A 14,764-nucleotide genomic window follows, 5' to 3' on the forward strand; every position below is an offset into this window, starting at 1 on the left:
CAGCCAGCGCATTCGACACAGCTGAGGGGAGGAGGCCCTCAAAAGACCGGGGCGCCTCCCGCAGCGCGGGACGCGCGCGGGCAGCGCCCGGGCAAAGCCCGGGCCAAGGGCGGGGCCGTCCTTGCCCATCATCGCCAGGCATTGCCAGGGCAGGGCCACGTCCCTAACGTTGTGGTTTCAATGGAGATCTGATGGTGGTTACTTCTTGTTCTGGTCTACCTGTTACACTCTTCTGGATTGGGTATTTGCCTTTATTCGCCCCTGTCTTTGCTGACGAAACTGCATTTATTGACTTGAACGGCCTCGGTGAAGGGAGGTGAATCCTTTACATGTATTCCTTGCGGCAGGTAAACTGTCTATGCTTTTGTGCGTCTGGAGGTCTGAAGTCATTGGACTGGGCTTGTGAACAGGGTGATTTTTGCGCTGGTTACCATCTGTAAAAGTGGGACCTTTTTTGTCTAATTTGTTTTTTTATTAGTGCACAGTGATATTGTCCTGTTTCTTATTTTAATTATATTTGTCATTATGCCTAAAGTGAAACCAGATAAAATTGCTCCTGTGCCAGGGACTTTAGACAATTATCTGGTGAAACGAATAAATAGGATCAATAATGATCGCAGGGCCTCTTTAGGTTTGGGGAACACTCTAGTGGAGCAGGAAGTCTTGACTCCATCAGTGGCTGACATAGATGGGGACATTGATGAGGTCTTCAGAGATAGGGCGGAGATACTGGTCTCTGCTCAGCTGCATGTAGAATCAAAGGAAGATTCGATAGTCATCTCAACTGAGGAAACAGTGGAAGCACCCTTAGCATTAAGGCCGGTGCGTTCTTGTAGGAAGGCACACTTAAAACGGGTTGGGAGGCATAATAAAAAAAGAGCAGACATAACACAGCCGGTCTGCAATACTTTAAAATCCTCTACTTTCAGTAGAAATAGTGAGGGTGACGCTAACTTAAATCTAGAGCAATTTACCCTATTGATTAATACTTTGGTAATAAAGTTGGAGGCCAAATTTGAGGAGCTGTTAAGTCCTTTGACAACTAGGCTTGATACTCTGGCTCTGAAAGTAGATAGACTTGGTGGTCTGCTAACTACACACCTGGCATCAGCTGCTTTGGCTGGAGCTATGGCTGTGGAAAAGGGGCAGGAAATTATGACAGGGAATGCCCTTCGGACTCCACAGCAAATGGCTGTAGCACTACCTGTTTTGCCTTCAATATTAGACATACCTCCGTCGTCTACTCACCCCACAGTAGCCTTGGAAGGTAGACACGATTACAGGGATATGCGGAAAAGCCGCTATCTTAACCTTCCACCTGATTGTGCACCATATGTGGTGGTGCTGACAAATGTTCCACCTTGTGATGACCTCTCAACTTCCCAACACGAGGAATCCCACACTTCTTTTAAAAATAAGACAGTTGCATGGCTCAGTAAAAACTGTGGTTTCCCTGTTGCATATTCTGACCAAATACTAACTGTAAGAAGGGTAAACTGGGTTGGCCCGTTTAGGAAAACAAGCAGTGGGGTTTGTATTGTTGTCAATCTTAGGCATCCCCAACATGTGGCAACAATGGAGGCATGTGATTGACGGGAGGTGTCTGTGGGCCTGGGCAATGTAATATCAGCCGGGTCATCACCCATTAATATCATACAGGCCAAGGCCAGTTACAATAATGTTATCTCCTGGAACATTGCAGGTTTGGCATCAAAGATGGCGGATGATAACTGGATTATGTATATCAAGCAATTTTTGATCATCTGCCTTCAGGAGACCTGGTCGGTGGAATGTGATTTCTTTTTGGACGGGTATAAGGCATTTTATGTTCCCGCAATAGTATCAAATAGAGGCAGGCCTAAGGGAGGTCTGGTGATTTTTATCGCGGTCAAACTCTCATGTGTAATCCGCAGAATCTCAACAGCAAATTCTGGTTTTATGGCCTTAGTATTGAATGGAGAAAATTGTTTGGCAGGTCTGGTCAACTTTTATAATGCTGTCAATGTCAACATAGGAACTAACCAAATATCTGCTTTAAATGTTTTTATTAACTCCTCACTGAGGGACTGTCTTCATAATCTTATGATTATGGGAGATTTTAATGTTCATCCTTGTGGCGACCCTATATCGAAATGTTTAAAGGACCTGCAGTGCGATCGCAGTGGCGGATTGCATTTGGAACACACAACAGAGGGGGAATCTTTTAATGACTTATTGAATTGTCTAGATCTTTCTCTAGCTATGTCATTGAGGGATCCCACAATGTGCTTTAATATCCCAACTTTTAAAGGTCATGGGAAGGGTACCTTTATTGATTACGTGTTACTCTCTCTACCTATGCACTTTCGTAGACTCTTTCACTATTGAACAAAGTGAATTTAGTGATCATAATCCACTCACTGTTCATTTGAAGGGCCCTTGGATGGTCAATGTTGATCGGAAATGTATTAATGGTAGGATGAGCACAACTGATGGGAGACGCCGCCTTAGATGGACATCGATTACTCCTGACCTTCTATATAAAAATATTAGGGAAAACTGCACACAGGGTATTAAGAACTGTAGTCAAGCAGGGGCAGATCCGATTCAGGTTTTGAGTGCTTTTCAAGGACTGACGAAGAAAGTTGCCGAGATGATGTTGGTCCCAGCAAAGATTTTAGATAATAAGGGGCCGAGATGGTTTAATCATGACTGTTCTAAGGCAGCTCGTAACTTAAGGACAGCCTTGGCAGTCAATCCTAGAATAAAGACAGATATAAAGCTGTGTCGTAAAGAATATAAGTCTGCCATTGCTTTACGCAAGGAGTTTTTAAGAGAGGAGGCTTGGAAAGAAATTCTTGATCCCTCTACCTTAAAATGTAGCTCTAGATTCTGGACGGTAGTTAAAAAACCATTCTTAGTTCAGGATCCGGGTGATGGTATAAAATGCTGCATAACAAAGGAAGATTGGGAATCATATTTTAAGCAGTTCTATAGTTGTGTTGCAGCGGAAGATGTTAATTTGCCTTCTGGTAACAGTGATGGAATTATTATGTTTGAGAAAGACTAGGTTATAGAGGCCATAGAGGGACTTACTGGCGGGAAAGCGCCCGTCCTGATGGGATCCCACCAGACTTATATAAGTCTGACTCGAGTTTCTGGGCTCCCATCCCAGTGTCTGTCTTTAACGCTGCTGCAGAAATTGGCTGCCCCCCTGCATGGGGAATTTCAACGATTGTCCCAGTCTTTAAGAAGGGTGACAGGGGCAGTCCTCTTTGTTACAGGCCGATTTCACTAATAGACTCGATGGTCAAGGTCGTGGGGAGAATCCTGCTACAGAGACTGTCAAACTGGGCGTTAGAAAATAACATCATGTCCATTTCCCAATATGGCTTCTGTAGTGGTCGTTCTACGATAACCCAATGTCTTAATCTTTTCCTAATACTAAGTAAATACACAGTTGTTCGGAAGGGAACTGTCCATCTTGCATTCATGGATTTGTCTTCAGCCTTCGACTGTGTTAACAGGGGAAGGCTGTGGCAATCCATGCGGGAGAAGGGTGTGGACAGTGGGATTATCAACTTTTTGATAGACCTACATAGCAACACTAGTGCTAATGTCAGGTACTCGTCGGATTCAAGTACCACGGGTAATTTTGACATTAAGAGGGGTGTGCGACAAGGATGTATTCTCGCTCCTTTTCTTTTTAATTTTTATATCAATGAGTTAGATTCCGTTTTACAGACGGTACAGGCTGATTGCCCTAGAGTTGGCAGACGGGGTATTCCAGTTCTTTTATATGCAGATGATGCGGTTTTAATCTCTAGAACCGAGAAGGGTCTCCAAGCTTTAATAAATACTTTTAACTCGTTCATGACAGAAAGAGACCTATTGGTCAATAATTCTAAGTCGTTTATCATGCAAGTTGGAATAAAGCCAATAGGAACTTTGTATTTAAATTAGATGATGTATCTATCCCCATTTCAAAATCCTTTTCGTATCTTGAAATGAAATGAAATGAAAAGTGGATTTATAAAGCGCAGTTGCTGCCAGAAGGCGTCCAAGCGCTACTTGAAGAATGGAGTGAGGGCTGGCCGGGACACTTCGGGAAGCTAATTTTGGAAAGTAAAAAGAAAAGTCTTCAAGAGTTTACGGAATGAAGAGAGATTGGAGTTGGATCTGAGTTGAGGGGGCAGGAGGTTCCATAGTTTGGCGGCATTGAATGAAAACATCCTGCCACCAGACCGCATTCTTCTAACTCTTGGTACAGTTGCTAAGTAGGCCTGACTGGAGCGGAGGTGCTTTGTGGGATGATAATGAGTCATGAGGTTCCGGCAGATTGCCGGGCCAGTATCCCAGAAGGCCTGATGAGCAATGCACAGCGCTTTAAAAAAAATTCTTTGACGGACCGGGAGCCAGTGCAGTTTCCTCAGTCCGGGTTTTGCTGATATTTTCCGGGGCAGTTGAAGTAGTGTGCGGGCAGCACAATTTTGCACTGTCTGCAGCTTGCGGAGGGTGTATTCGGGGGCGCCTAGGTATAGAGAATTATTGAAGTCAAGTCGAGACTGTATCAAACCCTGTACAGTGACTTGCCTGGCCTCCATGGGTAGTAATGGGAGCACTTTCCTAAGCATCCTGAGCAGGCCAAAACAGGTTGCAGACAACTTTGTGGCTTGGATGTTGAGTGTTAGAGCCTTATCCAGCCAAATGCCCAGACTTTTTATATTGTCCTTAGGGACAGGCGGGGTGCCAAGGCAGGGGGGCCAAAAAGGGTCGAAGGAAGTGGGGGCAGCAGGCCCCAGAAACATCAGCTCTGTTTTGCTCCCATTGAGTTTGAGGAAAGATCTTGTCATCCACACTTTCACAGCTTCCAGGCAGTCCCTTAGTCCTTTTTGCATGGGGCCATTGTTCTCCTGTGCAAGGGATACCACTAGCTGAGTATCGTCCGCGTAAGAAACTATTTTGATGCCAAATGAGCGGACGATCTCAGCCAGCGGTCGCATGTAAACATTGAACAGTGCAGGGCTCGGTGATGAGCCCTGCGGGACCCCACAGGTGAGAGGTTTACTAGTGGAGACAGTGTCTCCCTCAAAGACCCGGAAGGATCTGTTGCTTAGAAAGGATGTGAACCAACTTAGAGCCTTGCCCGAGATTCCTGTTTCAGAGAGACGACAGAGAAGCACGTCATGACTGTGTCGAAAGCTGCGCTTAGATCAAGGAGGATCACTGCCACTGATCCTCCCTGATCCATCATCCTCCTGGCTTCTTCGGTTACCGCCAGTAAGGCAGTCTCCGTCCCATGTTTTGGTCGGAAGCCAGTCTGGGTGATGTCTAGCAGCTGATTGGCCTCCAGGAAAGCCATAAGGTGGATGTTGATGTGCTTCTCCAAGATTTTACTTATCCATGGGAGCAGGGAAATGGGGCGATAATTACTGAAGTCGTCGGGGTCCGGATTGGGCTTTTTAAGCAAGGCACGAACCATGGCCTGCTTCCAAGGTGCTGGGACAACGCCTGCCGTAAGAGAGGCGTTGAGAAGGTCCTTGATGGTGGGAAGGACCGTCTGGATAACCAACATCATGGCCTTAGGAGGGGCAGGGTCGCAAGGAGATCCAGATTTCACCTGCCGTGCTAGTGACTCAACAGCGTCCTGTTCCAATATGGGGAAACATTCCAAATTAGCCATGGGTTGGGGGGGAGATTCCACATGGCAGGGCTGAGTTTGAGAAGTCTGATCTGCGTCAGCGGCAGAGAAGGAGGAATATATTTGAAGAACTTTTTGATGGAAGAACGTTGCTAAGTTGTTACAGTGTAGTAGAGTATTATCCAGTAATATGGGTGGCGGGGGAGGTTTGATAAGGCTTTTTACTACTTTAAAAATTTCCTTAGGTTTGGATTTGGCCTGCAGGATTTGAGCGGTAAAATAGGTAGCTTGAGCGAGTTTAACCTCATTTTTATAAGCTCTAATAGCCTTTCTATACCGTATTTTCTCACTTGAAAGAAAATCAAGTCGCCATCGCCTCTCAATTTTCCTACAGTCCCTCTTTTTTTCCCTGAGTTCCTCAGAGAACCAGGGGGCGGACTTTTGCAAACGTTTGGTGGTAATTTTTTGGAGGGGAAGGATGGTCTCAAGAGAACGCGAGATCCATTCTTCATATTCCCGATTGGCTACATTGAGATCTCTATTGGGGCAAGGACGTGAACTCGCGAGGCACTTAGACCAGGGTATTGTAGAGAGTTTTGCCCAGTTCCTGAAGTTCTTTTCCTAGTGAATAGCCCGGGGAGAGGTATAGGTAGACCACGAAAGGGGGGACCAGCAGGTGATCTGTCCATGGCAGAGCAATAGGGGGTTCAGCCTTAAGGTCGGGACAGTTGCTGAACACAGGATCCAGTAAATGGCCCTTAGCATGAGTGGCAGAATCAACCAGCTGCTCCAGTTGAAGAGCCGCTAGATCATTCAACAGCTCAGTAGCGATGTGGTCATGAACAGTATCGAAGTGAAGGTTAAGGTCACCCAACATTGTATAATTTGAAAATGTGGTGACGTCTTCAGCTAAGAGCGAAGGCAAGGCCTTGTGGAACTGACTCGAGGAGCCCGAGGGCCTGTAGACCAGGGTGCCCGAGAAGCAGGTATTGGGGGGGAAAAGTTGATACCGAAGGCAAGGCTTTCGCAATCGGGAATAACACTGGTCATACTTCTACAGGAATATTGTTCCTTGTAAATGATTGCCAGGCCGCCTCCTCTACCAGTCGAGCGATCCTTGCGTAAAATCTGAAAGCCCAGAGGCAAGGCAGCAACGGTGTCTGGGTCAGAGTGTGGCGTAAGCCAGGTTTCTGTCAAGAAGCATACGTCTGGTTTGTGTTCCTCCAACAGCAGCTTGAATTCGAGCTGGTGCTTCCGTAAAGATCTACAGTTAAGGAGCAGCAGCTTAAAGACTTGTTTAAAAGGGGTAGACAGAGAACTGTAGAACACATGATTACATAGAGGGCAGATCGCGGGGAGATCTAAGACGTGTAAAGAGTGCAGGCATTCTGTATTCCTATGGTCGCGCAACTTTAGTAGATCATCAGCGCTGTAGGACTTTATTTGGTAAGACTGGGGGGCAGGGGTCATAACCCCTGGTCCCGAACGGTCGCGGACGGGCGCAGACGGGCTTGCCTTTAGCGCACCTTCGGTGCGCTGGCGGCGCGCCCGCTGCGCTCGCCCGCTGCGCGCTCGCGGTGGCATGCAGACTTATAGTCCTGCTGAGCCAGTCAACTAGACCGCTAGAACGCTCTCCGCACTCGCGCCCCACCCAAGATGTCCGCCAAAGTCACCGCGCTAGCTGAGGCAGCGAGGATCCAAATAGCGGTGCTCAACAAGGGTGAGAGAAGGGCACGGTCCAGCACACAAGATCTGACGGCCAGAGATGCAGGTAAAAAACACAGTGCACAAAGTTAAACAGTGGAGAAAACAAAGTATTTAAAATTAGAGTCAAGTCTCCCGGCTTCCGCCTCAGGAGAAATTGCACAATATAAAACAGTGGAGTGAGCGAAGTATTTTAAAATTACAACTAAGTCTCCCGGCTTCCGCCTCAGGAGAAACTTGGAGTCCTGTTTGATAATAAATTAAACTGGGGCCCCCATTTGGAAAAAAAAGAAAGGGGAATTGGCAAGGGTTAATGCTACTATCTTTAACTTTGCATCGAAATTGGAGAAGAAGCCCATAAATGCCATGATGAAACTTTATAATGCTAAATCAGTGGCAACTGCTGTTTATGGCAGTGAATTATGGGGCTACGTGGCTGGAGAACAGCTTCAGGTGGCTGAAAATGTTTTTATGAAACGTCTTTTATGTGTTCCATCTGGCACATCTAATTTGGCCGTACATGAAGAACTGGGGGCGCAATACTTATGTGATATTTTTTCTTTGCGCCCTTTGACCTGCTGGGTAAAACTCTGGTTGAACAAGGATATTCCTCTAACCCATATGATCGTGAAAGATGTCCTGTCTCTCGATAAGGCAATGTGCTCCCCTTGGCTAAAATATTTGAAACTTTGCTTCACTCGACCTGGTCATCTGGAGCTATTTGAAAATCCAAGCTGGATTGTAAAAGGGGATGTGGAGGCAATTAAGCGGGCCTTTTTTATGTGGAGAAAGGTTCAATGTGAGGAAGGGGAGTTATTGAAACCCAGCATTAGGAAATATGTAATGCTAAAAACTTGTGCGACTATGGAGCCTTATTTTATGGGCTCATTCAGTTCCCATGAGAAGTTCCTGCTGACGAGGTTCAGGCTAAACATCTTCCATCATCTGTTAATTAGACCAAAAAAAGACATTTTTAACAAGGCTGCAGCTCCCTGTGGCTGCGACGGAAAGTCTCCACAGGACATGCTGCATTTTATATTTTTATGTAAATTTTATGAATACCCTCGCAAACGTTATTTGATTGCTCTTTTAAAGAAACTTAATTTTAATCAGACCAGCACTAATGTATTTACAACTTCTGCATAATGACAGCGTTCTCCATATACTCGAATTTTTAAAACTCTCTGTTAAAGAGAATCTGCATGGACTACTGAGGTGGTTTTACGTATTGTTTGACTGCTTTACTTACCATTTTCCCTAGGAACCTATTTGACCTTCTTTATGTCTGCCTATTTGCACTTTACTGATTATGAATTTTTGTATGGCTTCTGTGAGATCTGTCTGGTCATGTATTATGGCATTTTATAGTATTTGTATGTGATGTTTATATGTGCACTTTTATGGTTTGAATCAAAACCGAAATAAAGTTTTATTGATTGATTGATTGATAAGCTGCCCATCGCGCCCATACTTTGCAATGTTTCTGTGGGCAGCCCCTAGCCTCAAATACAGCAATCTCTGCTCCTATACACCTATCCAAGTCGAACTTCCATTTACCTGTAGTCGGAGGAGATGATGCCTTCCATCCCTGTGCTAAGTCCCGTTTGGCTATAGTAAGGGCGAGGAACAGTAGGTGCTGTTTGTAGCTATTCCCCCAAATATCGTCAGTGGAATGTAACAAAAACAGCCGTGGGTCCAGTGGGAGCATCCACCCCAGCACCTCATTGAGACACGTCCTAACTGTTCCAGAAGGGCTGTAGAGCTGTGCAGGTCCACACCGTATGGAAGAAGGATCCATCCTCTCTGCCACACCGCAGGCACTCAGTGGACTGAATGACCCCCATTCGCCACAGTCGCACCCTCGTGTAGTAAACTATGCAAGTATTTGATTTGGGTGAGCCTGTAACGGGTGGAAACAGCCGCGCCCCGCGGACTTGCGATCGCTTCCGTCCAATCGTCATCCGTCAATTCGGTAATATCTGCCGTCCAGGTTAGCCGGGTATTGTCCAGAGTGGTGGGGGGGGGTGTCGTCAACGTTTGGTATATTTGCATGATTTTGTGCAGTCCAAGGTCCCCATAAACGGGCGACCCTCAAGGGGTTGAAACTCAGGGAGGGCCTCCATATTGCGGATCTGGGGAGAGAGTGCGTGTCGGAGCTGTAAAAATTGATAAAATTGCGACTTCTGGAGGCTAAAGTCGGTCTGTAGTTGCTGGAATGATTTTAAGGTCGTGCCTTTCACAACATCACCCAGGGTAGAGAACCCCACCAGTTCCCAACCCCGGAACCCTCTCAAAGTGTCAGCAGTTCTCAGGTACGTACCATGCCACAAATTTGAAATCCTCCACAATACAAATTAGACTTTTTGTGAAGTGATGTAATTTGAGGTATGCATTCTAAAAGAGGATTTTCCATAACAATTTAGACAACACAGTGTATGCATTATATTTTTATGTCCATAATGCCTAGCTGCATAATGCAAAGGTAGACGTGAAGGTATGCTTCACTGTGGTGATTGCCACTGTTTATAATTGTGTGAGTACTTGACCTATATATTACTGTTTTGAATTAAAAGCTTTGACTTGATTTCTTTTGGAATAATGCACTTAGAAAAATCTATTTTTCTTTTTTAAATAACGAAAGTATTTGAAATATTGAAATGCTTTTATATGTTGTTGCAGAAATGGAGGAAGAAGATATGAGCGAGAGACGACTGAAACTGGCTCATATAATGAATAGAGTTAGGAGTCTGAAAACTAGATATCAAGCTGAAGAGAACTTGACTGATGAAGTGAATTTAAGTGGTTGTCCTGCTGACACAACAGGTAAAAGGTCATCATAATGCCCAGCCTGCCTGATATCCATTCAGCATTTTTGAAACTGTGAAGTAGAATATAAGACTAGTGCATAATGTGGAAATCTCTTGTCCATTGCGGCTTTCATAGAGACCTAAATAGTCTGGCATGACATCAGGCAGAGCTGCCAAGAAATGTCAGTAATAGCGAAGGCTTCCTTTCATTACATGCTTACTTTGCAGTGAGCAAAGGCAAAGTAAAGCACTATATTGACCATTCGTGCGTAACACCAGTGTATTTCCCGTATAGGCCATCCTGCAGTTTTAACACATAAGAATGCAACCCCCCCATAGTGTAGCGTGCCACCCGTCTACAAACTTGCTTCGGGACCCCGCCAGGGGCATGCAGCACTATATAAATGCAATCCAATACGTCTGTTAATGAAGTTTGGAAAATCTATTTTAATTAAATCGAAATGTTGAAAGATTAATAGAGAAATTTCCTCTTTAAATTAGTTGTACAATCACTATTGCTGCTGCATATAGTATACTACTGAAATCAACCCGGATACTCTTGCTAGCAGTACTTTAGAAAGAAATAACACTGCTAACCTGCTGCTCCTTTTAAGGCAAAGAGAACTACTAATTGGAATGGTACAGTTACTGGCAATACTATAATGGTAATTGTTACTACTGTTGCTATTAGTAGTAGTTCAATAAGAAATAATTGTACTACCCTGCTGCTGCTTTTAATAGACCGAGAACTACTACTTATACAGGTACTGATTCTGATTATACTACAGTGATAATTGTTACTTTTAGTATTACCGTTCTAGGTCCTGTTACAAGAAGAGGTGCACCAAGCACTACTGTTAACATGATTACTACTATTGGGAACTACCACTATGAATTTGTTTTCTACTACTGATATACTAGTCTCATTAAATCTGATCTTACTACTAGAACTGCCACTGCTATATCTATTACTACTCTTTTTTTAACTTTCAGAACAACACTAAAACCCTGGGGAGAAACTGGGTACATTGAGAATAACTAATAGATTCCCAAAGGTATAATTACTGGGCTGAGAGCTACTGTGAGGAAAAGACCATGAGATGAGGGGATATACATTGTCCCTGTGCAAGCGACTGCCAACCTCAAGTAAAGGGAGAGATGGCAATTGTAGGAGAGTAGGGTCTGCAATCCTATGATCACCCAGATTTTTTGCTTTTGCTTCATTGGTTTACGACTTTCCCTGGCTGTGGGCCTGCCAATCAGACCCACAGCCTAGCTGTTCTCTCTCGAAATTAACACACATGTACATTAGGTGCATCCACCAATTGGAACTGGGTCACCCTGTCAGTCCCTGTCTCAGCATACCACAGGTATCCAAGGCATCGGTGTACCCAGGGCCTACCAGGGGCTGCAGCATGTATTATGCCACCCCTGGATGGCCGCCCAAATCTGACACAACTGGCTGCACGACAGCTGGGGCAAAGTGGTGTAATCACCCGTTGCTGTAGGTGTAGTATTCCTACACCTAACCCTAAAATGGACACATGGATTCCTATCAGTCACTCCTATGGCAGGCCTTATCAATCCTGAAGGCAGAGTGCAGGGAAACATGTGGGACGGTGCTCTGGCGCGAGCTGAGCCCGTCGACGTCTTGCGGAACCAAGTCCTAATAGCCGTTCCATGGTGACGCGGGCCAACTACTTTTAAGTGCATTATAATCCTTACGGTTATTTGCTAACTCTGGCATCGCATCACCTACACATGTCGAGTAAGGTGTCATACGTATTGGAATACGAACCCCTCGCCAGTTGTGGCGACGGGGTTAGCATTCCCCCCTTTTAGAGGGGCACGACATGGAAGTAACCTTGAACCCCGGTTAAAGTTGACTCAAGCCTCAGCATCACAAAATGGATGCTGCCACCAGACACAAGTCTGACCTCCTGCTGCTGGGAGACCTTCCAGCGAGGGGAGCTTGGACAAAGGGTTTCCTGTCGAGGGCGGTGTTAGCACCATCCCAGACAGGGTTTGTGTATTCCAGGTAGGCAGGGCTGAAAGGAAGGTGATTGCAAGTGGCACCCCGGTGCTCACTGTGCATAGCCCGGCTCAAACCAGTTTTGGGGGCACACCAGCCCCTGAGCTGGGGCGAAGCCGGACAAAGGATAGGGGTGTAACCACCCCCCTCCTGGCTCCACCCATAGGTAGGACCTGGTCACGGGCCAGCCCCTTTTCTTAGAATAAAGGTAGGAGCGAGTCCCCTTCCCAAATTGGATAATTCTGAATCTTGAACTACTTTCCACGAAAGGAACTCTTGACTATTTCTGAAGACTCTCCCTTGTGGCTAAGGAGTAGCCACCCTGCACCAGCAGGCACCACCTAAGCGCTTGCGGTTTGCTGTAAGTCTCTCCTACGGATCAAGACTGCCCAGCTCGACGAGACCAGAGTCCCTGCCATCTCTGACCTTTTACCTACCTCATCAGCCCAGCTGAGAGTCGTAGGTGTGACGAGACCTGCGGGACCGGCCATCTTCAGAACCTGCACGACGCTTATCTAGCACGCCCACCGAGGGACCCTCGAGTGAGTGCACCTAGGGTTTGAGAAGCCCTAACCCTGAGCAGCTCCAGCACCGAAGTCTGCCTCCCCAGCATCCACGAGATCTGCGTGGGGGCCCTTCCGCTCCTTGCTGTTCACCGCGTTGTCCGACCACTTGCCGACCGGCTTGTGGCCCTCTTCACAACGCACCACGATTGTTTCATCACTAGTCTGGTTGCTCCAGACTGGCTCTTGCTCCCCTTCAACAGAGGAGTACCTCGGACCCTCCTGGTCCAGTCCAGACGCCATCTTGACTCCCCCGCTTGGGTTGCCACTGCCAAGATCCGCTGCCCCATTCCTGGGCCCAGCATCATCGACAGCAGACACCTTCGTGGGACAGCTCGCCCTCCATCCTGGTCGCCGCCGCGCCTCCTGGTCCGAGGAACAGCCGAGTCCGACGTCATCCACTCACCTGGTCGAGGTGACTTCAGCCGGTACCCCCTGGTGCCCACACGATCGCTGGCTAGCGGTTGAGAACTGAGTCCCCTCTGCTTTCAGGTTTCCTTCATCACCGATCCAGGCTTGGATCTCGCTGAACATCGACACTGGTCGCCTGCCAGCAACTCTTCTTTCAGGCTTCTGAGACTACAACGAGGACTTCCGACATCTTGCCGAACCTTCCACAGCCGCATCCTCTGGGCTAGGTAACTCGAGCATTCCGGTGCTCCATCGCAGGTTCACTTTACAAGTGTCCAGTTCCTTTTTCGTTTAGTCCCACTGATCGGATCACTCCGGAATCAGTAACTTTAGACTTTCTAACCTCTCCCCTTCCACTTGCAGTGTAAGGGTTTCGTGCTCTCGGGCATTTGTGTAAATTGTGCAACCAGAAGTATTTTCCTAAGAGTTTTGTATTGTGCTTAGCTCCCTGACTCATAAAGAGCCAGGGTAGTCCTGTTATAAATAAATATCCTTTATTTTCATAACAACTTGTGTGGTGTCCTTTCACTCGGTGTTCAAGGGGTATATGTGATGGTAAACAGCTGGCTTAACACGCCCTCTAGAGTTTAGCCTAAGACTGCTCGTATCCACGCTACTAGGATAGCTGGTCCATAAGGTTGACTTACAACCAATCATCAATAAGGGTCGTTTGGAATGATACACAGTGATCACTAGAATAGTGAGCAATACATATCAGGCCAACTTCTCACAGCAATAACCAACCATACAGGGGTAAATATATTTAAAGACTAAACAAGGGGATTAGAAATATTTTGTTTTAAAAAGGCAGACGGATAAAGAGGGAAGGAGTTCTTAAAGGGAGAAGACAAACAATTTGAGTTTTGGGAGTGAATAAATACATAACCGAAAGCCCAGGTAGGTCCACTATCACTCAAGTGTGCGGAGGGAAAAGTAGAATAATTGTTTTTTCCAAGCATCTTGAAATCATTCTACCTGGTACTGCAGATGCATAGCCTATCTAGGTCTGCAGGGCGACGGATACTTGGTAACCTAGTTCAGATGTTCAGTATTACATTCACAGTTACGAATTCCATTTGAAGTGCATTAGGGCATGCCATATATCTACACATAGAAGTCTCAGAGTGTGGCTTTGTCTTTTTTTTTTTAACTTTTATTTAACATTTTCCATCATATGTACCATACATTACAGCTTTAGAAAAAAAGGAAAGCTCAAAGCACAGGTATCCATTAGGTTATAATAGTGAGCTGTCAGATTCCAATAGGGGCAACAAAGGAACATAGCACAGCGAGTACAATGGGAAAGATAGTCCTGATCTTGTGGCCCCACTGCAGAGGAAAAACAAGTAGGTATAATATGACACATTCATACATAGGGCAGCTAAAGGATGCATCTGACAGCCAGTTAATAACATTTTGTTTCGAATAGCATATAGTGCACATGTCTCGGAGGCTCAAGTATGGAAGGGCAAGCAAGGGGCAGTAAAATATTAAACATTTACAGAAGTCAACCTTTCAGGTATTGTATGTTCAGCCAACCTGCTTTGGAGAGGAGGCATTTGGTCCCTCTGCGTTTTGTGTTGAGATATCCTTGGAGAGGACCCCAAATATCCTTAGGCCTGGAGGA

General features: G+C 46.0%; 1 protein-coding gene across 2 annotated transcripts in view; it reads left to right on the plus strand.

The window, feature by feature from the left end:
- The window catches only part of TTK (TTK protein kinase), a 650,127-nt gene that overhangs the window by 25,337 nt on the left and 610,026 nt on the right, over positions 1-14,764 (plus strand). For both annotated transcript variants that reach the window (XM_085611007.1, XM_085611008.1), the window contains exon 2: positions 10,004-10,147. In XM_085611007.1, the coding sequence (XP_085467133.1) occupies positions 10,006-10,147 (142 nt within the window). In that variant the 5' untranslated portion in view covers positions 10,004-10,005. The remainder of the gene's footprint in view (positions 1-10,003; positions 10,148-14,764) is intronic.

This window comes from Triturus cristatus, chromosome 6 (genome assembly GCF_964204655.1).
Source record: "Triturus cristatus chromosome 6, aTriCri1.1, whole genome shotgun sequence".
Taxonomy (NCBI): Eukaryota; Metazoa; Chordata; class Amphibia; order Caudata; family Salamandridae; genus Triturus; species Triturus cristatus.